Genomic DNA, 27,136 nt, shown 5'->3' with positions numbered 1-27,136 from the left:
TGCATGGCACAGGGAGATCAGCTCGGTGCTCTGTGACCACCTAGAGGGGTGGGATAGGGAGGGTGGGAAGGAGGGAGACGCAAGAGGGAAGAGATATGGGAACATATGTATATGTATAACTGATTCACTTTGTTATAAAGCAGAAACTAACACACCATTGTAAAGCAATTATACCCCAATAAAGATGTTAAAAAAATAATAATAATAAAGAATAAAAGAAAACTAAAACAACAGAACAGAATGAATAGTTTAAGACTTAATTCAAGAAAACTTTCCTGAGATTATTCTTTTAAAAGTCTTAAATCTACTTATTAATAGAACACATATTATTCCAGGGAAAAATGGCCTAGAATGATTATATTGAGACCCAATGCAGTAAAGTTACTGGATTACCCAAACTAAGAAGTAGCCAGGAAAAAAAGATGAATTTTGAGAGAGGGGGAAAAAAAAACCGGGCTAGCCTCAGATTATCCTACAGTGGCATTCCATGACAGACGGTAACAGAACAGTATTTTCAAGATACTTAAGGAGAGCCAAAATGTTTTTCAAGATAAAAGCTAGAGGGACTTACTTCCCTGGTGGTCCAGTGGCTAAGACTCCACACTCCCAACATAGGGGGCCCGGGTTCAACTCCTGGTCAGGGAGCTAGATCCCACATGCCGCAACTAAGAGTTCGCATGCCGCAACTAACAGTCCGGCACGTCGCAACTAAAGATCTCACGTGCTGCAACTAAGACCTGGCCCAGCCAAATAAATAAATATTTTTAAAAATAATAAAATAAAATAAAAGCTAGAGACCAACAATTTGAAGACTCAACAAACTCAAAAAATATTGTTCTCATGAGCCTTCCCTTTTTTTTAAGCCTCCTCCATATTAGTTTACTTTCAGCCAAATCGTGCCCAAATGTCCTCCATATTTAGAAAAAAAGATATGTCTTTTATTAAACTTTTGTCCCCTTCTATTTAGAAGCCTATCATTTTACAGCCAAGAATGTGAAGCATGATATTCTTTTCTTCTTCATGAGAGTAATATGAATTCACAGGAGAACATTTGAAAATTACATAAAGAGGGGCTTCCCTGGTGGCGCAGTGGTTAAGAATCCTCCTGCCAATGCAAGGGACACGGGTTCGAGACCTGGTCCGGGAAGATCCCACGTGCCACGGAGGAACTAAGCCCTTGTGCCACAACTACTGAAGCCCACAGGCCTACAGCCCATGCTCCGCAACAAGAGAAGCCACCGCAATGAGAAGCCCATGCACCGCAAAGAAGAATAGCCCCTGCTTGCCACAACTAGAGAAAGCCTGCGCACAGCAATGAAGACCCAACACAGCCAAAAATAAATAAATTTACATTTTAAAAAATTACATAAAGATACTTTAAGATAAAATGTCCTCCATAATTTTACCATGAAGAGAAAATATTATTTAAAACTATTATATTTCTTTGCCTTTTTCTAATCATTTAGCATAATTAAGATCCTATCAGTTGTTCTCAAAGTCTGATTCATGAGAGGCCACAGGAGGTCTTCAAGACTCAGGGGGTTTGTGAGGTCAAACTAATTTTCATAAAAATATTAAGATTTCACTTTTACTTTTCAGCATGTTTACTTTTGCAAATATGGTGTAACTGCAGGGGTCAGTAAAACTGCTGTCTCCTTAGCCCGAATCCAGGCAGTGGCGCCAATCCATACTAGTAGTCATCATATTCTTCACAGTCATGCCCTCAGAGGAAAGGAAAAAATGCCATTTTCACTCAAGACTGTCCTTGATGAAGCAGTGGTTTTAATTTTATTAAATCTCAACCTTTAAGTACATTTTAAAAAATATTCTGTGTGATGAAACGAGAAATAGGAATAAGCCATTTCTGTTGCACAGCAAAGTGCTATAGCTGTCTCAAGGAAAAGAACCTGTGCAACTGTTTGAGTTGGGAGCTGAACCAACCACTTCTATCACGGATTACCACGACTGACAGAAAAAGGTATCTATTCAGATTTGAGTATCTGACAAAAATTTTTTCAGAATTGAATACAGTAAAGCTGCACTTCAAGGGGAAAAAATGAACATATTTGTTGCCAGTGATAAAATCCAAGCTTTCAATTGAGAATTCGAATTTTGGAAATCACACAGCCACTTCTGTGAGCTTTACAGCTTCAGAGTGGGTAGACTTTACTGATGAGATTGGTGGTGATTCATTAGCTTTTCTTCTTTTTTTTTTTTTTTTGGCCGTACCACATGGCTTGTGGAATCTTAGTTCTCCGACCAGGGATTGGACTCAGCCCCTCGGCAGTGAGAGCAGAGAGTCCTAACCACTGGACCGCCAGGGAATTCCCTCATTAGCCTTTCTTGAAAAAACTGCTTCAGCAACCAAGAAATGACTGGGAAAACTATAGCAAAAGCACTGGTGATCAGCAGGAACTATATTTAACTACAAAAGTTAAGCATAAAACAACAAACAGATACCCTCTGACAATGAGGAAAAGATTTATATGAAGACAAATTGGGAGGAGAAAGAGAAAAGGTCGGGGGGAGAAAGGATTAAGTGGACTCATCTGTAAATTGGTAGTCAAAAGATATCCTTTAAAACTCACAATTAAACTTAGAACTAGAAGCATTTTTAACAATATAGAAGATAATGATTAAAATCTGGTAACAGAGGAGGGGTTGAGGAGAAAGAAGGAAGAAAAATATGCTAAATTTAATAACAGAAAGGACCAATGCCCCCAAGAAATAGAGGATCAAGGGTACCATATAATGCTATAATTACAAAGGTAGTCACTGGAATAAAATACACAATTGTAAATATCAGAAGTACATGTAAAAAAGGCTTTCTTTAAAAAAAATAAAAAACAAAAAATATTTGGTTTAACTCACCTAAGATTTTCAGATTGAAATATGAAAAAAGCAAAAATCTGAAATCTCAAAAAGCAAACACCCAACTCTATGTAGTAAACAAGAAACAAATACAAAGTGATCTGGAAAGACGGAAAATAAAAGGATAGGCAAAAGTACACCATGCAAAGAAAAATCAGGATTGTGATCAGATTAAAGGTTGTTTATCAGTTAAAGTAAAATTCAGGCTAAAAGGGCATTAAATGAATAAATAAATCATAGTGAAGATAAATTTCCTATTTCTATATGCCAAATTGCTACAAGGTACGTTCTAAATTATACAGTGCTAACATTCCTAAGGCAGAAAATGGAAGGAAAAATAAAGAAAAGAACACTATTAACAGGGCACTTTACTTCTCACTGTCCATGAGAAATTGGGTAGACAAAATGGGTAAGGGTGTAGAAGATCTAACAATTAATTTTAAAAATCTGACTGACAATGAACAATTTTCTGTGAAAATATACAAAATATTATATCTCAAGTGCTTGTGGAACATTAATGATCATATATTAGACCACACACACACACAAAAAAAAAACTAAATAAGCTCCAAAAAGTAGAATTGGTACACAAAGCATTATCTGAACACAATACAATAAAACTAGAAAGGAATCATATATCAGAAAATAAAATGCTCTCTCCACCTAAAAAATAAACTTTCTCTAAAACTCTTCAAAGAAGGAATACCAATCACATTCGATGATTACATATAAAGACAATAATGAAAGTGGTACATATTGAACTGATAGCTTTAAATAAATCAGTAATTTGACATTTTTAGAACACTCCAACAGCAGCAAAATACACATTTTTCTCAAATACAGAGAGCATTTACTAAAATAAATGATATATTTTAGGCCATAAAACAAGTTGCAAATTTTAAAAGATTCAAGTTGTACAAAGTATGTTCTCTGACCACAATGAAATTAAATTAGAAATTAACAAAATAAAGAATAACAGAGATGACATCACTATAGATTCTTCAGATATGAAAAGGGTAATGAAAATGCCATGAGCAACTTTTTTGCCAATAAACTTGACAACTTAGATGAAATAGCTGAATTTCTTTAAAGATAGAAAATACCAATGCTTATTCAAAAAGAAATAGAAGAAATATATAACTTTCTAAGAAACTGTAGTTTAAAACTTTCTTACAAAGAACACTCAAGGCCTTGATACTTTCAATGGTGAATTCTATCAAACGTTTAAGTTGTGGCCTGTCCCGTTGCGGAGCACAGGCTCCGGATGCGCAGGCTCAGCGGCCATGGCTCACGGGCCCAGCCTCTCCGCGGCATGTGGGATCTTCCCAGACCAGGGCACGAACCCGTGTCCCCTGCATCGGCAGGCCGAGTCTCAACCACTGTGCCACCAGGGGAGCCCTAATTATTATTATTAATTATTATACCAACTCTTCCATAACACTGAAAGAAGGTAATAATTCACAACTAATTCTGTGAAGTCAGCATTACTCCAATACCAAAACCACACAAAGGCATTACAAGAAAAGAAAACTGTTCATCATTCCCCATGAACACAGATATTCACATAGAAAGGATAATATATCATAACCAAGTGGGTTTATCCCAGGAATGTGGAGTTGCTTTAAAATTCAAAAAATCAGGGGCTTCCCTGGTGGCGCAGTGGTTGAGAATCTGCCTGCTAATGCAGGGGACACGGGTTCGAGCCCTGGTCTGGGAGGATCCCACACGCCGCGAAGCAACTAGGCCCGTGAGCCACAACTACTGAGCCTGCGCGTCTGGAGCCTGTACTCTGCAACAAGAGAGGCCGCGATGGTGAGAGGTCCGCGCACTGCGATGAAAAGTGGCCCCCGCTTGCCACAACTAGAGAAAGTCCTCGTGCAGAAACGAAGACCCAACACAGCAAAAATAAATTAATTAATTAATAAACTCCTACCCCCAACGTCTTCGGGAAAAAAAAAATTCAATATAAATCACATAATTAACAAATGAAAAAAGAAAAACCATATGATCATCACTATAGACAAAAAAAGAAACTGACCAAAGCTAACAACATTCATTCCTGAAAAAAAAAAAATCTTAGAAAATTAAGAATAGAACTTCCTCAATCTGATAAAGGGCATCTTTAAAATCCTATAGCTAGCATCATATTTATAAATCTAAGACTGATGTTTCTCCACTAACACTGGAATAAGATAAGGATGTCAACTCTCGCCGTTTGTATTCAACATAATACTGGAGGCCACACTGGAGCCAGTGTAATAATGCAAGAAAGAGAAACACAAGACATCCAGATTGGAAAAGAAGTAATTCTGTCTTTATTGCTGACAGCATGATTGTCTATGTAGAAAATCTGGTGGAATATACAAAAAGCTATTAGAGCTAATAAGTGAGTTTAGCAAGAGTATAGATCAAATACTAAAATCAATTGCATTTCTATAAACTAGAAACAAACAAGGTGAAACTGAAGTTAAAAAAATACCATTTATAACAGTGTCAAAAAGTAAAAAAGGGAAAACTGTGCAACTACCAAAAAAAAAAGACACTATTCTTTCTGTGAACCAATTTCAAAAATCCTCCAAGGCATATTAAGTGGAAAAAAAAAATTTGTGTGTGTGTACAAAATCACAAATATAGTTTTCTATCATTTGTGTTAGAAAAGGAAGAAATACAAATATATGAGTAGGTAAACATGTGTATGTGCTCCCATTTACAAAAAGAAAACCCAGAAATATATTTAAAAACAGTAATAATGGCAAGAAGCAGGGGGGAACTAGACAGATAGCATTAGGGTGGGAAGGAGACTTTTCACTGTACCATTTTTACATTTTTAAATTTTTGAATCATATCAATATATAGCTGATCCAAAAAATTGAATGTTTAAAAAAGAACAGAAGCAGGTAATACAACTGTGTACAACAGGACACACAGACAAGGACATACACCAAACCACTGATGAAACTGAACCATGTTTACATAAAGCATCTACTATGGACCAGGCACAATACTAGATGTTAATGATGCATATTTAACAAAACAGATATATTTTATAGTTGGTACAAAGATTTTTTTAAAAGAGTATCAATGAAGTATGATGAAAGTTAAGAGAGGAGAACTATGGAATGCCAGGGGCACTGACAGCAAGAAAGACTACCAGTCTGCCTTCCTGAGAATGTGACATTTAAATGGACACCTGAAAGATAGCATTCATCAACCAAACTGTAGGGAAGAATGCTCCAGCGAGAGGCAATAATAGCTTGTGGAAAAGTCCAGATGTAAGAGATGGCATAGAACCTCAAGAAACTGAGACACTGCGACCAGAGCACAGAAAGATAAGACTGGCATTGGGTGAGGAAGGGGCAATGTGCAGGATTCCGGACTTTATTCTAAGGGTCATGGAAAACCACCGAAGGACTTTTAAGCAGGGACGTGAGACTAAAAACTTAAGAATTGTGGCAGGATTACAAATGGTTTAGAGTCTTTTTACTTTTGTCACTCATAAAAATAAAAACACAAGTACATTAGAATACATGTGTAGACTTTAATTACTTCTTTGCAAATTTCTGCTACTATATGCCACTTGCCAACTCCAATTCCCTACAGACTTCTTAGCTCTCTTAGACTAGACTCTCTCACCATCTGCAATTCCAAACTTTTACTCACTTCCTTCTTTCTTTATCAAGGGACCTTTAAATGCCTTGAAAAGAGGACACACAGGAGATTTCCACTTCCAGGAAGATGGAGCAGACTTATTTTTCCCTATTCTTCTCACCTGTACAACTAAAAACCCTGAACAGTATATACAACACAAATATAAGACTCTAAAAGGTAGACAGGAAAAGGTAGACCAACTAGGACCTCAGGATCTGAGGAACGACATAGTGGTTGAGTTCCCTGGTTTCTTTTAACCATGTTTCAGGCTTGGAGCTGAAGAAGCCAGCAACCTGGAAATGCAACAAGAAATATGTCCTGTTGTACACAGTTGTATTACCTGCTTCTGTTCTTTTTTAAATATTCAATTTTTTGGATCAGCTATATATTCATATGATTCAAAAATGTAAAAATGTAAAAATGTATACAGTGAAAAGTCTCCTTCCCACCCTAATGCTATCTGTCTAGCTCCCCCCTGCTTCTTGCCATTGTTACTGTTTTTAAAGCCCATGGGTGTAGACAGAAAAGCCTAAACAAAAGCTTATTCTCTCTAGCCGAAACAACAAAAAAGGAAGAATCTGGTAAAATAAAACTGGTCCCACAGCCACTGTGATGGTTAATTCTATGTATCAACTTGGCTGCACCATGAGGTGCCCAGATATTTGGTCAAACATTCTGGTGTGTCTGTGAGGGTGTTTCTGAATGAGATTAACATATGACTCGGTAGACAGAGTAAAGCAGGTTGTCCTCCCCAGTGCTAAATCATCGGCTCTTTGTGGGTCTTGAGTCTGCCAGCTCTCAGACTAGAACTTTATCATCAGCTCTCCTGGTTCTCAGGCCTTCAGACTTGGACTGGAACTACACATCAGCTCTTTTGGGTCTCCAGCTTGCCAACTGCAGATCTTGGGACTTCTCAGCCTCCCTAATTGTGTGAGCTAATTCCTTATAAAAAAATCGAACAATATATCCCCTATTGGTTCTATTTCTCTGGAGATCCCTGATTGACACACTCACCCATGCCAGCAAAGGCTGAGTGGAAAACCTAGATTTTCACCCTACACAGAATATAACAAGGTACTCCAATCCCCCCTTCCCCGATCAGGGTGGTATCACAGAAGTCTATACAAAGTCAGGACTTTCAATCCCAACAAGCCAATAACAAACACCTTCCTCCTCCCCCATGGAAAGTAGCAATGAAGATCATGTTGGGAGCTGAATTCCTACCTACACCCAAGAGTAATGAGGCCCCACTGGGGAATGGTGTCAGAGGAGGCCTATGAAGCAGAACTTTCACCAGTGCCCAATCCAGCAGTAATGAGGCCACTCTCACCACAATGTCAATGGAGGCCACAAGAAAAGCAGCAATGAGGCACCCCTAGTCTCACTAACTAGCCAGTGAGGTACCAGGGAAGGACTAAGAAGGAGCAGGAACTCCCATCTCAGTCCAGCAGTGAGGAGGAGCACTCCTCATCAGGTATTAATGGAAGATGAGTAGGGAACCTACTTTTACCCAAATTTGGCAGTAATAGAGTGGCACCCCTCCTCTTACCCTGCCGGGGCACTATCAGAAGGAAGCAGCTAAAACAGAAACCTTAAATAAGATATGGAGTCTCACAATATAAACATCCATCAGAAATTATATCAAGAACCTGGAAGATCTGAACCTGAATTTAAAAATGATAATCAATAGATGCCAACACTGAGATGACAGAGATGTTAAAATGATCTGACAAAGATTTTTAAAGCAGCCATCATAAAAGTGCTTCAATGAGCAATTACAAACAACCTTGGAACAAATGAAAATACAGAAAGTTTCACCCAAGAAATAGAATATATAAAGAAGAACCAAATGGAAATTGTAGAACTGAAAAATATAACAACTGAAAATTTTAGAAACTCAAAGGATGGGGGCTTCCCTGGTGGCGCAGTGGTTGAGAGTCCGCCTGCCGATGCAGGAGACACGGGCTCGTGCCCCAGTCCAGGAAGATCCCACATGCTGCGGAGCAGCTGGGCCCGTGAGCCATGGCCGCTAAGCCTGCACGTCCGGAGCCTGTGCTCTGCAACGGGAGAGGCCACAGCGGTGAGAGGCCCGCATACCACAAAAAACAAACAAACAAAAAAAACTCAAAGGATGGGCTCAATAGAAGAATACAGGGTTCAGAGGAAAGAATCGGTGAACTGGAAGAAAAAACAACAGAAATTTATAATCAAGGAGAAAATAAAATGACTGACTGAAAAAACGTGAACAAAGACCCAGGGACTTCTAGGACTATAAAAAAGATCTAACATTTGTGATATAAGAGTCTCAGAAGGAGAGAAGAAAGAGGGTGGGACTGAAAAAGTACTCAAAGATGTAATGGCTAAAAATGTCCCAAATTTGGCAAAAGACATAAACACACAGATTTATCCAAACAGCATAAATCCAAGAAATCCACACCAAAGATAATTTTCAAAACTTCTGAAAACTAAAGACAAAAAAAAAAAAATCTTAAAAGTGGCATAAAAAAGACCACACCTGGGAACTCCCTGGCAGTCCAGTGGTTAGGACTCTGCACTTTCACTGCTGAGGCCCAGGTCTGATCCCACACCTTAGCGACAGAGGGAAAAAATAATTTGAATGAATGGATTTCTCAACAGAAATCATGGAGGCCAGAGGAAGTAGCATGATTTTTTTCAAGTGCTGAAAGAAAATAACTGTCAACCCAGAATCCTAAATCTAGTGAAATATTCTTAAGGAATGAAGGGAAAATCAAGACATTCTCAGATGAAGAAGACTCTGCTGCCAGCAAAATTACTCCAAAAGAATGACTAATTAAAGTTCTCTAAACAGAAAGGAAACGGTAAAGCAAGGGACCTTGGTACATCAGGAAAGAAGAAAGAACGTGGCAAGCAAAAACAAGGGTAAATAAAATAGACAGTCCTTCTCTTGAGTTTTCTTACTTATGTTTTACAGTTGAAGCAAACATTATACTGTGTGATGTAGTTCTAAATGAATGCAGTGGAAATATTTAAGACAATATATTATAAAGAGGAAAGGGTAAATGGATATGAAGGCAGGTAAGGTTTCTACACTACTTCAATTGGAATGTATATATAATATAATACCTAGAGCAACCACTATAAAAATCTATACAAAAAGATTCACTCAAATATACTACAGATAAATCAAAATGAAACTCTAAAGAATTTTCAAGTGACTCACAATAAGGTAGGAAAAAAGAAAACAGAGAAGCGAAAAATTGAGAGAAGAAACAAAACAAAAAATGACAGACTTAAACCCTAACATATGGACAGTTACATTAAATGTAAATGGTCTAAATATACCAATTAAAAGACAGAGGTTGGTAAAATGGATTCAAGAAGTCTACAAAAGAACTCATTTCAAATTTAACAATATAGGCAGGTTGAAAATAAACTGATAGAAAAAGACATATGGTGCAAACATCAATCAAAAGAAAGCAGGAGTGGCTACATTAATATTAGATAAAATAAACTCTGGAGCAAAGAACACTGCCATAAACCAACAGAGACATTATAATGATAAAAGGGTCAATCCACCAAGAAAACAGCAGTCCTAAATGTGTATACACCAAGTAACAGCGCTGCAAAGTAAATGAAGCAAGAATTGATAGAACTGAAAAGATAAACAGACAAATCCACAATTCTGCTAGAGACTTCAACACATACTCTCAAAAACTGAAAGAACTAGACAGAAAATTAACAAGGATATAGAAAAACTCAGTAACACCATCAACCATCAAAATACCCAAATGATATTTTTAGAACACTCCAACCAACAACAGCAGAAAGCAAATTCTTTTCAAGTGCCCACTGAACATATTCCAAGATAAACGCCATCTAGGGTCATTAAACAAACTTCAGCAAATCTGAAAGTACTGAAACCATACAGCATGTGTTCTCCAACCACAACTGAATCAAACTAGAAATCACAAACAGAAAGATAACAAGAAAATCTGCAAACAGTTGAAAACTAAGCAACACATTTCTAAATAACCCATGAATCAATAAGGAAGTCACAAGAGAAATTTTAAAATACATTCAACTGAATGAAAATGAAAATACAGCGCATCAAAACTTGTAGGACACAGCTAATAGTCATGCTGAAAGGAAATTTACAGCATTAAATACATACATTAGAAAACAGAAGAAGTTTCAAATCAACCTAAGCTCTCATTTCAAAAACTTAGAAAAAGAAGAACATAAATACAAGGCAAACAAAAGGAAGAACATAAGGAGCAGACATCAATGAAACTGAAAACAAAAAAACAACAGAGAATGTCAGTAAAACAAAGTGCCAGTTAATTGAAAAAAGAGAGTAAAACTGAGGAAACTCTACCAAGACTGACAAAGAATAAGAAGTAGACACAATTACCAACATAAGGAATGAAGCAGAGGATATCACAATAAACCCTGAAGATATCAAAAGGATAATAACAACACTACACACATAAATTTCACAGCTTAGATGAAATGGATCAATTCCTCAAAAAAAACACTATCACAGCTCACTCAATATGAAATAGATCACTTGAATACCCCTCTAATTATTAAAGAAAGTGAATGCATAATTTTAAACCGCCCCCCCAAATCTCTATGCTCAGATGGTTTCGCTGAAGAATTACATTAGAAGTTTAAAGAGGGCTTCCCTGGTGGTGCAGTGGTTGAGAGTCCGCCTGCTGATGCAGGGAACACGGGTTCATGCCCCGGTATGGGAAGATCCCACATGCCGCTGAGCGGCTGGGCCCGTGAGCCATGGCCGCTAAGCTTGTGGGTCTGGAGCCTGTACTCTGCAACGGGACAGGCCACAACAGTGAGAGGCCCATGTACCGCAAAAAAAAGAAAAAAAAAAGTTTAAAGAACTGATACCAATTCTATATAATCTCTTCCAGAAAACAGAAGAGAACACTTCCCAACTCATTTTGTGTAGTATGACTAACATCAAAATCTGAAAAGACATTACAAAAAGAGAAAACTACAGACCAAAATTCCTCATGAATAAAGATGCAAAAATCCTTAACAAGGGCTTCCCTGGTGGCGCAGTGGTTGAGAGTCCGCCTGCCGATGCGGGGGACACGGGTTCGTGCCCTGGTCCAGGAAGATCCCACATGCCGCGGAGCGGCTGGGCCCATGAGCCATGGCCGCTGAGCCTGCGCATCCGGAGCCCGTGCTCCGCAACGGGAGAGGCCAGAGCGGTGAGAGGCCCGCGTACTGCAAAAAAAAAAAAAAATCCCTAACAAAATATTAGCATACATAATTCATCAATATATAAAAAGAATTACACATCATGACCAAGTGAGGTTCATTCCACGGATGCAAGGCTGGTTCAATAATTTAAAATCCATCAATATAATGCACCATATTAACAGGCTAAAGCAGAAAAATCGTATGATCATATCAGTCAGTGCAGAAAGTATATCTGACAAAATTCAACACCCATTCAAGAAAAACAACTCTTAGAAAAACAAAAAGAGGGAAATTTCCACAACTTGACCGAGTACCTGCAGCAAACATGCAGCTAACATTATACTAAAAGGTGAAAAATCAAATGCTTTCACTCTGACTAGGAACAAGGCAAGGACGTCAGCTCTCACCACTCTTACGTAACACAGTAAGAAGTTCTTGCCCTGGAAGTTCTAACCATAAAGGTGCAATAAAGGGAAAAAAAGGGGTGGGGGATTTGGGGGAGGCATAGATTAGGAAAGAAAAAATAAAACTATTCCTGTTTGCAGATAACATGATTGTCTACGTAGCAAATCCCAAGGAATCTACACAAAACTTCCTAGAACTAAGAAGTGAGTCCAGCAAGATTGCAGGATACAAGATAAACACACAAAAACCAATTATATTTCTATATGCTATTAGTGAACACATGGACACCAAAGTTAAAAATTCAATACCATTTACAACTGCAAAAGAAAAGAAGGGAGGAGAGGAGGGAAGGCAAGCAGGCAGACTGACTAGGTATAAATCTAATAATGTAGTCTAATGTACAGGAACTGTACTGAAAACTAGAAAATACTGATGAAAGAAATCAAAGAAGGCTGTAAGACTCAACATGGTGGACTTCCCTGGTGGCACAGTGGAAAGAATCTGCCTGCCAATGCAGGGGACACGGGTTCAAGCCCTGGTCCAGGAAGATCCCACATACCGCAGACCAACTAAGCCCATGCACCACAACTACTGAGCCTGCGCTCTAGAGCTTGCAAGCCACAACTACTGAGCCCGCATGCCACAACTACTGAAGCCTGCACACCTAGAGCCTGTGCTCCACAACAAGACAAGCCACCGCTGTGAGAAGCCTGCACACCACAACGAAGAGTAGCCCCTGCTCGCTGCAACTAGAGAAAGCCCACGCACAGCAATGAAGACCCAACGCAACCAAAAATAAATAAATAAACAAAAGACTCAACATGGTAAAGATGTCAGTTCTGCCCAAATTGATACATAGAGTTAATATAATTTCTATCAAAATCCTCACAAGATTTTTTTGTAGATACAGACAAGAACTTTCTATAATGTATATGGAAAAGCAAAGAAATTAGAATAGCTGAAACAATTCTGACATGAAAAATAAAGTAGAAGAATCACTTTATCCAATTTCAAGACTTACAACATAGCTACAGTAATCAAGACTGTGGTATTGGCAGAAGTATAGACACACAGGTCAATGGAATAGAAAGGAGAACTGAAAAATAGACCCACACAAATATGCCCAACTCATTTTTGACAAAGGTGCTAAAGCAATTCAATGGGGGAAAGGATAGATTTTTCAACAAATGGTGCTGGAGCACTTGGACATTCATAGGCCAAAAAAAATAAAAATAAAAACAAATAAACTTTGGTCTAAGTCTCATAAGTTATATAAAATTTAACTCAAAACATCACAGATTTAAGTGCAAACACAAAACTATAAAACTTTTAGGAAAAACACAGGAGAAAATCTTCAGGATCCTAGACTAGACAAAGAATTCTCAGACCTGATGCCAAAAGCATAAAAGGAAAAATTAATAAACTGGACTTCATCAAAATTTAAAAGCCCCTGTTAAGAGGATAAAAAGAAAAGCTACTTACTGGGAGAATCACCTACCTGACAAAAAGCTAGAATGAGGCATATGTTTTTTAAAACTCTAGAACTATCAAAACTCAACAGTAAAATAAAAACAATCTAATTAGAACATAGGCAAAACACACGAACAGACATTTGACAAAAGAAGATATACAAATGGCAAATAAGCACAAGAAAAGATGTTCAACATCATCAGTCATTAGGGAAACATAAGTTAAACCACAATGAGGTTTCACTACACATCTATCGGAATAACAAAGATAAAAGAGAGTGATTTCGTCAAATGCTGGTGAGGACGTAGATAAACTGGATCACTCATATATTGCTGCTGAAAATATAAAATGGTACAAGCACTCTGGGAAACAGTTTGGTAGTTTCTTAAAAAATTAAACATACAACTATCATATGATCCAGCAATTGCACTCCTGGACATTTCTCCCAGAGGAATGAAGGCTTGGGTTCACACAGAAACCAGTATACACAAGTTTATAGCAGCTTTATTTTTAATAGCCCCAAACTGGAAACAGTGACATCCTTCATTGGGTGAATGGTTAATCAAATTGTGGTACATCCATCCATGTTATGGAATACAACTCAGCAATAAAAAGCAACAAACGCGATAGAGGCAACAACCTAGATGAATCACCAGAGAATTATGCTGAGTTTAAAAAAGTCAATTCCCAAAAGGTTACATACTATAAATTCTATTCATGTAACATTCTTGAAATGACAAAATTATAGAAATGGAGAACAATTAATGATTGCCAAGGGCTAAAAAAGGGCTGGGGGCAGGAGGGAAGTAGGTATGGCTACAGAAGGGCATAATGAGGGATCCTGTGGTGATAGAAATGTTCTGTATTTTCACTGTACTGGTCGATATCCTGGTTATGTGGTTGTACAATATGCAAGATGTTCCCACTGGGGAAAACCGAGTTAAGAGCACACGGGATCTCTTTATATTAATTTTTACAACTAAATGTAAATCTACAACTATCCCAAAATTTAACATTTAATTAAAAGAAAAAAAAAGGATACACACGGCTGCCTGCCCCTGACTATTCTTACTCAACTCACTTAAATAGGGCTAACCTATCCAAATTAGCACTTTCAATCTGGCTTCTTAAAGAAACCAGGCTTTTATCAATTTTGAACATTTAAAATCATAAACAAAACATTAGTTAAAGCCAAATCTATTTCCTTATTTAAGCCTTCCTTTCCAGAATCTGATTATGAAGAGACAAGCCTGACTGTCCAGTGGATGATCCCTGGTGGCAATCTCCTAGATGCCTGAAAATGAGCTAGGTAGGATCAGTAGCTCCCCATCTTCCCAGTGGTAAGGGCTAAGCACTGACTCAACTTCCCACAGGATCTGCGGTCAGAGTTAGGCAGCTGACATTCCCAGGACTAGTATACAACCACCTTGAGCAGTTGATGCCCAAGCTCAGATGATCCCCACTTAACTCATTTGGAAGGCTGCTCTCACAAGAGCCCTAAAGAAAAAGAGAATGGAAAAAGACCAGTCCTTCTATTGAAGCAAAACCCTCAGTCCATCCAGCCAGACCTGGTCTACATATGCCAACCTATGGGATACTACAATATCAAGGGCCTAGCCCTCCTGCCTTTAAGTTCAGCCTATACTGTGTGCTGCTTGCTTATCTGACTGTCTTTCAACACAGACACAGTAAGCAACATCTGCTTTAAGAAGATTCCTCTCAGTCTCAAAAGCTTACAAGGCCACCCCTGAGAAATGGATGAATTTTTGGTCTCCAGAATCCAAAAAAGTAAATATTTCTCTAATCTTTTCCTCAATGCACAGCCCTACAAGTGACCAAAGAAGATTGTTTCTCTTGTTAGGTATCTGTGTACATTTAAGATTAATTAAAGAAGACAATGTGGATATGTGAATAAAACTCTGAGCTAACAGAAAACCTAAATATGTAAGCGTGTCAATTGTCTGAGTGACTGAATAGATCATTTTATTGCATTGTGACTGTCTTACCATCTGCCAACTGAAGACATAATCTCTGCCTTTCCCTATTTCATAGGGATGATGTGAAAAGAAATGAGATAGCAGATGTAGATTCCTTTGCTTTCTGGAGCAATATAATTCACATAATTTATATTCTAAAAATCAATCAGGCAATGAAAACCACATTGTTTGATAATGATTCAAAATCCTAACAAAGCCTAGAATGTACATGTACAGCAAAGTAGATAAACATACCTGAACACACACACATACACACACACCCCTCAGAAAGACAGACAGATAGATCAATCGATCCCTGTGGGCTCTCAGAGCTAAGCAGCTGGCATTGTAGTATTAGTACACAAACAAAACACCGTGAGCAGCTATACAGATATAGATAGCTCTCTGTATGTGGATGTATGTATATGCATTTTTCCTTTTTTTTTCTTTTCAGGTATGATGATAACAAAATAATCTTCTAGGAAAAATCTGACTCCCCAGAACCAACATTTTTAAACAAGCCTCAGGGATAAAGCAGTATGCTGGACACCAACACTGTTTTTCTTTCTTCAAAGCATCTCAGGGAAGCATGAGTTAGACAAGGAAAGCTCTACAGCCTCACCCTACATTCAGCTTTTAGTCTCTGTCCATTCTTTGGCATGAACTCTTAATACAAAAATATATGCCAACAGCTGCTGTAACAATGGCCTTGAATGTTCTCTCTGTCATGGAAATGTAAAATGAACCTGGAAAGAGAGCTTGGTAACAATGTAAGGCTTAACTCTGAAGATATTTTAAAATTACATTATTTTTTCAAATCTTTTTGGCCTGATTGATATTTTTTAAATGCCTCCGGTTTATTTATTATACCTCTACTTTGTTTCAGATAAATGTAGCAAGATAAAATAACCCAAAATACATGAAAATGCTTCCACAGTTCATTGGGCAACTTTAGAGTTTGAGAACACTGTTAGCAGGGAACTCGGATAACAGAGAAGCCAAAGGGACAGACTGTTTCCAGAGTCGTTAACTGTGTTGAATACTACTGAGGACCAATAAGATGAGGAATAAAAGGGCCCACAGAATTCACAGACACGGAATGAGAGGGAGGTAAGGAGATGGAGACAGCGCATAAGATGTGTGGCTCTGTTAAGATTGTACAAACAAGAGACCTAAGACTATGGGAGATGGCGTGGGGCAAAGAAGGGATTTGTTTGCTGTTTGACTTTGTTTTGGGGATAGGAAAGACAGCCCAAAGAAAAGGCAAGGTTCAAGATGTATGAGGTAGAGAACACTTTAATTCCTTTTAATCTTACTAGCTAGTGTACAAATAAATTATAATTATAGGTTCAAATCTTGTTTAGATAAATAAAAGCCACAGCCTGTCAAAAACATCATGAGATCCAAAAGTTATCTTCTGTAGTTAAGACAGGGCAAAATATTGATTGATCTTTGGAGGAAAGCAGAAATACTGAATGGCATTATATATTCTGACTCTAAGGAAAAGGTGAGACTCCTTCTCAAAGGTAAAGATTAAAACTGAGACAGCAGGCATTAGTGCCACCTACTGGTAAAATGCAAATGCTCAGTATTTTGCCTGAGATAGAAACTAGTCTTAGGAATTTGAACTAATTGGATTAGAGGTTACCTGTTTCCAATGAGAGTTTCTCCATAATGATACAGAATTCTCAGACCTTCCCACCCAGCAAAACAAAGTCTTTTAAAAAACACTCCTGATTAGTTGGTCACCATCCCTTTACTTCAGTACATTCAATAGTAGGAGGCACACAAGTCCAAGACTTGTTACATCATCACTAGGTCATTTTAAACTGAAATAGACCTTCTCCTGATTTCTACCCACTTACATTAGCCTTCCCTCTGCTGCAATACAATAAATCTCCATAAGACAGTCCTTCACCATCTGAGAGCAGCCGTGTCTCCACTTACTTTCTCCTCAGATTAAACAACCCCAGTATTTTTTTTAACTGTTGTTTTTAAAACCTCCCACCATCCCAGTTGTGGGATGTAGGTCAGTCTGTCAACAGTCCATAAAATATCTTAGAGTTTTTATTTTCAACACATAGGCCAGTGGTACGATCACTTTCCTCTATCTGGGCCTTAACACACAATTGGCTCACACTAAGTTTGTGGTTAACTAAAATCCTGTCCAGCTAGATTTTCCCAATCCAGTATGCATGCAAGTTAATTATTTGAATCTAGTGCAAGTCATTTACCCTTGTTAAATTTCATCTCATAACAATTTTGACTGCACTTTGTCAACATCATTTGGGACCCTGATTTCTTGGTGCCATCTAAATTTGACAAGCCACTCCATAAATCTTCATCCAAATCAATGATAAAAACTTGGATATGAAAGATCCCTAGAAAGTAATTAATACTAAGCCACCAAGAATACTCTTTGGGTAGGGATGTTCATCATCTGCAAATCTACTTACTATTTACTAATCTATTTCAGCAATGAGGATAATGGAAAACTAAGAAAAATGCTTTAACAAAATCAAGATGTTATGTAATAAGCACTGCTTGAATATAGTGTCCGGGGACTTCCCTGGTGGTGCAGTGGTTAAGAATCCGCCTGCCAACGCAGGGGACATGGGTTCGATCCCTGGTGCGGGAAGATCACACATGCCACGGAGCAACTAAGCCCATGCATCACAACTACTCAGCCTGCGCCCTACAGCCCACGAGCCACAATTACTGGGCCTGTGTGCCACAACTACTGAAGCCCGCGCACCTAGAGCCTCTGCTCCGCAACAAAGAGAAGCCACTGCAATGAGAAGCCTGCGCACAGCAACGAAGACCCAATGCAGCCAAAAAAATAATTAATTAAAAAGAAGAATATAGTGTCCTCACATTCCTGTCAAAAATGCAGTTTATGAGTTTAGCAAGGTTGTTTTTAGGTGAACTCATGAAAAATTGCTCATAAACCACACTGGGGTTATAAAGTGGGTAGTTTCCTATGTCCACTCTTCTTTTAAAAAATCACACTTTAAGAGTTAACCTATTTAATTATTTTATGACTGTTTTATGATTAAATGTTTATGACTTAACACTTAAAACTGCAGATTTATGGTGACTTGTGCATGTATTTCACTCATCCTAATGGGCTGAAGATCACCTTTTCCAAAAGCAAATAGTCCTCCTGAGTGAAATAAACTGTGTCTCCTCTGCTTAGGCATCCATGCTTAAGTGAGTGTGTCTTAACTGAATACTGATCCAAAGTTACTTACAAATTATTAATGATAGCTCAGATCATTCAAACAGGATCCCAGGTTATAATTCCACTGCATCTTGAGATTTGAACAATCATGATGTAACTATATGAAATAGATCCTGGGCTTCAACTTTTTTCTTTAATATATTTATCTGGACTTTTTCATTTTATTATTTTTTAAGATTTTCTTTCTTTCTTTTTTGATGTGGACCATCCTCAAAGTCTTCACTGAATTTGTCACAACCCTGCCTCCGCTCTATGCCCTGGCACTCCTGCCGCAAGGCATACGGGATCCTAGTTCCCTGACCAGGCATCGAATCCGCAACCCCCTGCATTGGATGGTGAAGTCCCAACCACTGGACCACCCTGCATTGGATGGCGAAGTCCCTGGACTTTTCCATTTTAAAGACCATTCTCTGTGCTCATGAAAAAGGAAGCAAAACAAGAAGTGTTGCTCTAGAGTAGAGTGTAGAAGTCCAGATGTGGACTCTGAAGCCCAAGTGCCTAGATTCTAATCCCAGCTCTATCATTCACTAGCTATGTGACCTGGAACAGGCAATTCAACCTCTCTGTGCCTCAGTCTCATTGATAAATGTGAATAATGACAGTACCTACCTCACAGAGTTATAGGAATTAAATGAGCTAACAAGTGTGAAGGGTTTGTAACAGTGCCTGCCACACAGTAAGCAAAAAAGACTTCAGATGTTTGCTATAATTATCATTCTTGATCACCTATTAACATCACCCCTTCTCACTCATCCTCTCCCTGCACTTGCTCTGAAAATAACAATATAGTACAATGGTTAGTTAAGAGCTGGGCTCTGAAGTCAGAAAAACCTGGATTGGAGTTCTGTCCTCACCCTTTATCAGCAATACTACCTTGGGAAGTCACTTAACCTCTCTCAGCCTAAATTTTCTCATCAATAAAATGAGGATAAAAACAGTATCTACTTCATGGTGCTGTTGTGAGAATTAAACAGAAAGGAGGAGCTTCCGGGAAGATGGCGGAAGAGTAAGATGTGGAGATCACCTTCCCCCCCACGGACACTCCAGAAATACATCTACATATGAAACAACCCCTACAGAACACCTACTGAACGCTCCAGAAGACCTCAGACCTCCCAAAAGGCAAGAAACCCCCCCACCCCGCCCCACGTACCTGGGTAGGGCAAAAAAGAATAAACAGAGACAAAAGGATAGGGACGGACTTGCACCAGTGGGTGGGAGCTGTGAAGGAGGAAAGGTTTCCACATACTAGGAAGCTCCTTCGCGGGCGGAGACTGTGGATGGCAGAGGGGGAAAGCTTTGGAGCCGCGAGGAGAGCACAGTAGCGGGGGTGCGGGGGGCAAAGCGGGGAGATTACTGCACAGAGGATCGGTGCCGACCGGCACTTACCAGCCCAAGAGGCTTGTCTGCTCCCCCGCCGGGGCGGGCGGGGCTGGGAGCTGAGGCTCGGGCTTCGGTCGGAGCACAGGGAGAGGACTGGGGTTGGCGGCGTCAACACAGCCTGAAGGGGGTTAGTGCGTCACGGCTGGCCGGGAGGGAGTCCGGGGAAAAGTCTGGACCTGCCGAAGAGGCAAGAGACGACTTCTTCCCTCTTTGTTGACTGGTGCGCGAGGAGAGGGGATTAAGAGCGCTGCTTAAAGGAGCTCCAGAGACGGCGCGAGCCGCGGCTAAAAGCGCGGACCCCAGAGTCAGGCATGGGACGCTAAGGCTGCTGCCGCTGCCACCAAGAAGCCTGTGTGCAAGCAGAGGTCACTATCAACACCCCGCTTCCGGAGAGCCTGTGTAGCCCGCCACTGCCAGGGTCCCGGGATCCAGGGACAACTTACCCGGAAGAACGCACGGCGCGCCTCAGGCTGGTGCAACGTCACGTCGGCCTCTGCCGCCGCACGCTTGCCCCGCACTCCGTGCCCCTCCGTCCCCCCGGCCTGCGTGAGCCAGAGCCCCCGAATCAGCGGCTCCTTTAACCCCTTCCTGTCTGAGCAAAGAACAGACGCCCTTAGGCGACCTATACGCAGAGGCGGGGCCAAATCCAAAGCTGAGCCCTGGAGCTGTGCGAACAAAGAAGAGAAAGGGAAATCTCTCCCAGCAGCCTCAGAAGCAGCGGATTAAAGCTCCACAATCAACTTGATGTACCCTGCATCTGTGGAATACCTGAATACATAACGATTCATCCCAAATTAAGGAGGTGGACTTTGAGAGCAAGATTTATGATTTTTCCCCCTTCTTTTTTTGTGAGCGTGTATGTGCATGCTTCTGTGTGAGATTTTGTCTGTATAGCTTTGCTTCCACCATTTGTCCGAGGGTTCTATCCATCCGTTTTTTTTTTAATTTTTTTTCTTAATACCTACTTTTTATTTTAATAACTTTATTTTATTTTACTTTATCTTCGTTCTTTCCTTCCTTCCCTCCTTTAGACAACAAATCATCACAAATTGAGGAGGTGGACTCAGAGCAAGATTTATGATTTTTCCCCCTTCTTTTTTTGTGAGCGTGTAAGTGCATGCTTCTGTGTGAGATTTTGTCTGTATAGCTTTGCTTCCACCATTTGTCCGAGGGTTCTATCCATCCGTTTTTTTTTAATTTTTTTTCTTAATACCTACTTTTTATTTTAATAACTTTATTATATTTTATCTTACTTTATTTTATTTTACTTTATCTTCATTCTTTCTTTTTTTCCTTCCTTCCCTCCTTCGTTCCTTCCTCCCTCCCTCCCTCCTTCCCTCCCTCCTTTCTTTACAAAGGATTAATCTCCAAAATTTATGAGCAGCTCATGCAGCGTAATAATAAACAAACAACCCAATCCAAAAATGGGCAGAAGACCTAAATAGACATTTCTTCATAGAAGACATATGGACTGCCAACAAACACATGAAAAAATGCTTAACATCATTAATCATTAGAGAAATGCAAATCAAAACTACAATGAAATATCATCTCACACCAGTCAGAATGGCCATCATCAAAAAACTAGAAACAAACAAAGAAAAAAACTAGAAACAATAAATGCTGGAGAGGGTGTGGAGAAAAGGGAACCCTCTTGCACTGTTGGTGGGAATGATGTAAATTGATACAGCCACTGTGAAGAACAGTATGGAGGTTCCTTAAAAAACTACAAATAGAACTACCATATGACCCAGCAATCCCACTACTGGGCATATACCCTGAGAAAACCATAATTCAAAAAGAGTCATGTACTAAAATGTTCATTGCAGCTCTGTTTACAATAGCCAGGAGACGGAAACAACCTAAGTGTCCATCATCGGATGAATGGATAAAGAAGATGTGGCACATATATACAATGGAATATTACTCAGCCATAAAAAGAAATGAAATTGAACTATTTGTAATGAAGTGGATAGACCTAGAGTCTGTCATACAGAGTGAAGTAAGTCAGAAAGTGAGAGACAAATACCGTATGCTAACACATATATATGGAATTTAAGGGGAAAAAAACGTCATGAAGAGCCTAGGGCTAAGACAGGAATAAAGACACAGACCTACTAGAGAATGGACTTGAGGATATGGGGAGGGGAAAGGGTAAGCTGTGACAAAGCAAGAGAGAGGCATAGACATATATACACTACCAAACGTAAGGTAGATAGCTAGTGGGAAGCAGCCGCATAGCACAGGGAGATCAGCTCGGTGCTTTGTGATCACCTGGAGGGGTGGGATAGGGAGGGTGGGAGGGATGGAGACACAAGAGGGAAGAGATATAGGAACATATGTATATATATAACTGATTCATTTTGTTGTAAAGCAGAAACTAACACATACTATAATTTGTTGTAAAGCAGAAATTTTGTTGTAAAACAAAATTCATTTTGTTGTAAAGCAGAAACTAACACACACTATAATTGTAAAGCAATTATACTCCAATAAAGATGTTAAAAAAAAATGAACATATGTCACACCCATCACGTAGCACTTGGCACATAATATACGTATTCAGTGAACCTTTGCCAAAAGCCCTCCTTCATGCCCCTTAGCATTTTGGTAGGCACAATCTGTACCAGACCCGCCTCTTTTCTGACAGTCGGATAGATTCTTGATGCTTTTGGCAAATATCTTTGGTTATCTGCCTCTATCCAACTCTGGTAGCTGTTCTGTGTTTTGTAGACAGATACTTCTCTCAACATTCCTCCCCATTTCCTTTCTCTTTGAATTGTTTGTGGTTATTACATCAGAATTTAAGAATTTCCTGTTCTTTGTGAACCTATTATTATTTTGGAGCCTATAACCATGAGACTGTGCCCATATTTTTTTCCCTAAAATATCTGCTTTCTAAAACACAGGATTCACAAATGTTATTTTTTCATCATTATTACAAACTTTAAAATAAATGATAATTTTCCTATCAATAATCTATCCCTTCTATTTTCCCAATCATTGGGAAAAAGTAAATTCAGGATAATGGTTCCCACCATCGTTTCCTTTACCACCTATGAGACTAAATGATTAATAAATTAAAAATGTTATCAGATACTCTTTTTAGCAGAATGAAACTTCTGAAAAATATCTAGGTGGTTAAAGAACACATTACTACTACAGTTTGTTTCTCAGTAAATTTTACAATCTTATGCTGAGATTCTTTCATATCTCTCCATCAGAATATCACTTTTGTTCCTTTCTTCTTTTATAGCTCTCTACCATATTCTTCCCCAGCAAGGTGGTTTCCATCTTATGTGTACATGCGCACACGCGCACACACACACCCCTCATTAGCCCCTCCTAGCATTCCCTATTGGATGTTTCTTTTCAACAAAGTACATCTTCCAATGACCAGAGTTCTTACATGAGTACCATCTTACCACCTCTTGGTAACAGATACCTTCTGGTTAGAATACTAAGTTTTCTTTTCTATAAATACTGCATTAATATACAAAATCATATATATACAAGGTACTGTTCCCAAACAGTTTTGTCCCCAAATGCCTTCTTTCTGCCATATGTTTTCCTCTCCTAAGTTATCTATTTTTATAATCTTATATAGGCTTCTTTCTCCTCTTTACTGACAAATGTAATAAGCCTCTAGCCAAAAGGCAGTACAAGTTACTCTGCCAGAAGCCCACTACTGCAGCATTAAAGAGTACAGTTCAGGAAACCAAATCCTGTTTTGATACCCTCCAACTGTTAATTGCCACATCTATCCTTGTCTTCCAAAGTTAAGAGCAGCAAATGGAGATATAAAAAAGATATGAGCTGTGTCTGCTCCTCAGAACTCCAAAACCCTAGATTTCTTTTAAACATTTCCATTAATGTACACAAGAAAAGTTATTTTGACTAGATTGTCAACTTTAAGATAGCAAGGACTACTTACCTTTTACACACTACCGCCCAGTGCTTAGTACATGTTAGACCAGAGGCTTCATCCTTTGACCCATGGGCCAAGTCCTCCCACAGCCTGTTTCTGAATGGCTCACAGCTAAGAATGGTTTTTACATTTTTAAAGGGTTGTTTAAAAACAAACAAATAAAAAATCACTGAGGAATATGTGACAGAGTCCATATATACCCCACAAAGCCTAAATTTTCCATCTAGCCCTTCTCAGAAAATGTTTGCTGACCCCCGTATCAGACCCTCAAATGTTTGTTAAAAGAGGAGGCAGGGGGAAGGGAGGGAGCCCTCAGAATGGGAAAGAAGACACAGATTTGCAACAAATATATTTTGAGATCACTGCAAATGGTGAAACTCTCATAATAAGCACTGTGCAGGTCTTTAAGTCATTCCTTGACTTCCATTTTCACTGAGTTTCAAGAGAAACTAAAGGTCGTTCATCAGTATATTTAAGAGATCATAATTTTTTTTTGGCAACGTATCTAATCTTGAATCACAGGTGCTCCTAGGAGAATTAAATTTAAACCTTGGTAGTACACTTCTTCTCCAACTAGCCTAGTTAACATAAGTGTTAGTCATCAGCAAGGTGTAAGGTGTATGTACCCTCATACGTACCTTCTTTCCTTCCATGCAGCACCAAGTGCCTAAGCACTAACAACCCACAACATTTTACTCATCTGTTCCCATGTGTCTGTACACCTGTTACCTCAAAATTCAATCACTGAGAATGCTCCACAAACCCTGTAATAAAGCTCTGAACACTGAAAAATGTTTAACCAAAACATGAAAGTCCCATTCTCATAAAATATCAGAGCAGTAGTACTAGACCTATTCATAGCAATGTCTATTAGAAGCACTTGCAGAGGTGTACCTGAAAATGCTGCTCCATCACTTGGATTTTTCCCTGGTCTGGGCACTTTTTTAGAGCTCGATCTGCATAATGGAACAGGATTTCCACCATCTGTAAGGAAAACAGCTTTGTATATAAACTAAAGTATGTCTCTAAAGTTTTTCAATACTTAGTATATGTGATCTTCTTAAATAATACAGAATCAGGCTTTGCTATTATATTAAAAATATAATTTAAAATTTTAGTGACTTTATTTCTCAGTTTTTTTAACCCCAGCCTAATTTCTCTCAGCCTCAGGGTTAGTACCAATTTGCTAATCTTTCCTAATAAATACCTCCAGGTTCCAGACCTCATTAGTATATATATTGCTCAGGAAGTAAAAAGTTGAAGTTTAGCTCTTCAGTTATCCTCTGCATATGTCTTTCCCTAAAGAACACAGATAGCCAATACTTTTTTACCAGATACTGAGAAAATCACTTATAAGTCTCAGGATTGACCAACTTCTGTGTATGTTTTCTAAATGTTTATACTAATTTGGAATCTAATTTTTACCAATGCATTTGTACAATAAAAAGGGGAAGGAATGACTATAGTAAATGAATTCAAGCAAGTCTAGACTAGGAAAACAAAGCTAGTGTTAAATATTAACATTAACCATATTAATACTAATTAATAATGATAATAAACATCAGGCCTCTCTGCTCCCTCAGGCAACACAAACACTTCCACATATAATATTTCTCATTATTACTAATCAGTTTATAAAGACCAACAAATCTCAACTTTCTATGGACTATAATTAGGTTCAGAGATAACCCAGATCCCTGGGTTTTTTACTCCTCCTACTGTCCGCTGTCTTTTGGCTATTTTACTATCTATAATTTTCATGAGAGTGAGCAAGGGAAAAAAGAAAGGGTGATAAGAAGGAATTTAAAAAGCACTCAAGATAACACCAAGGAATTACAATCTGACTTGTTTTCTTTATACACTCTCTTCTTAACTATAGTCATTTACCTAATCACGCCCAAGATTATTAGCAAATACCAAAGGCAATCTGCACTGTACCCCAGTAAAGACCCTATTAAAATACTCACCCGATCTGCAACAACAGCCTTTCTCTTACTGGCATCCCCTGATAATCCTGCAGAGAAGCAAAATCCAGCGTAAATACAAAGTTAATCCATATCTTCAGGATGAAACTGCCCTGGTCTTCTACTGATAACCTATGCTAACAGTAGATATAACAATCCTTAGGTATCAGAATGTTGGATAATATGCCATAACAGGTACACCTCCCATCTATTGGACCAGACAGCTTATCAATGTACTTCCCTTTTGTTCTAATAATAAATTTTCCTTATGAAATGAATTTTAAAAGTGACATCTAAAATTCTATATCCTGTATTCGTCATTAACCTTTTTCACTGAAAGTCTGTAAGGTTTGATAACATCTTGCTTATAAAACACTTGAACACTAAGTCAGAAGTGTTCTGGAAGTGATTAGTATTATTCATTTTCTCTGCTCCAGAAAAACAACACCTACTACACCGGTGTTCTGTTAACTTACCCACTACTGCTTTTGCTTTTCCTTCATGGAAAGACCATGCAAGAGCCAAGGCTTCTGTAAGACAGTCTTGTTTCAGGAGGTGATCCACTCTCTAAAATGAATAAATGAGAGAAGACAGACCCCTCTGTCTGACCAATCACCAGTCAGAATTCCTATTCTACCTAATATCTTACCAGAAGTTGCTGCTTAGTAGCTAAAATTATTCCAATAACCATGTGAATATCTTATTTCCAAGAAAAACAATTTCTTAAAGCACTGGATAGTACAGTGACTGTATAGGCTAGTATAAGCAGCCACAAGGCCTAAATATAAAAAGAGGAAACAGCTAGAATGTCACTGTAGCAGAAACAGCTAGTTATCACAACATCCATTCACTCCCTCCTCTTTCGTAACAAATCCCAAGTTTATTTGAGACAGCAATAAACCAGCTAAAGGACATTTTTAAGACTCCCTTGTAGCCACTTGGGGCCATGTGACTAAGTTCTGGCCAATGATAAGTGGAAGTGCTATCTGGACCTTTCTGGGATGTCACCTTAAAAGGCCGGAGCCAGCCTTCTCTTCTCTTTCCT

At 38.8% G+C, this 27,136-nt stretch overlaps 1 protein-coding gene across 5 annotated transcripts in view; it reads right to left on the bottom strand.

The window, feature by feature from the left end:
- Window positions 1-27,136, bottom strand: part of VPS8 (VPS8 subunit of CORVET complex) — a 282,062-nt gene that overhangs the window by 196,550 nt on the left and 58,376 nt on the right. For all 5 annotated transcript variants that reach the window (XM_024768391.1, XM_024768418.1, XM_024768398.1 and 2 more), the window contains 3 exons: window positions 26,568-26,658; window positions 26,095-26,141; window positions 25,022-25,111 (listed from right to left, as the gene is read on the bottom strand). In XM_024768391.1, the coding sequence (XP_024624159.1) occupies window positions 25,022-25,111; window positions 26,095-26,141; window positions 26,568-26,658 (228 nt within the window). The remainder of the gene's footprint in view (window positions 1-25,021; window positions 25,112-26,094; window positions 26,142-26,567; window positions 26,659-27,136) is intronic.

Source organism: Neophocaena asiaeorientalis, unplaced genomic scaffold (assembly GCF_003031525.2).
Source record: "Neophocaena asiaeorientalis asiaeorientalis breed wild unplaced genomic scaffold, Neophocaena_asiaeorientalis_V1.1 scaffold225, whole genome shotgun sequence".
Taxonomy (NCBI): Eukaryota; Metazoa; Chordata; class Mammalia; order Artiodactyla; family Phocoenidae; genus Neophocaena; species Neophocaena asiaeorientalis.
The sequence above is the reverse complement of the archived record's forward strand: the minus strand, read 5'-3'. Positions and strand labels throughout refer to the sequence as shown.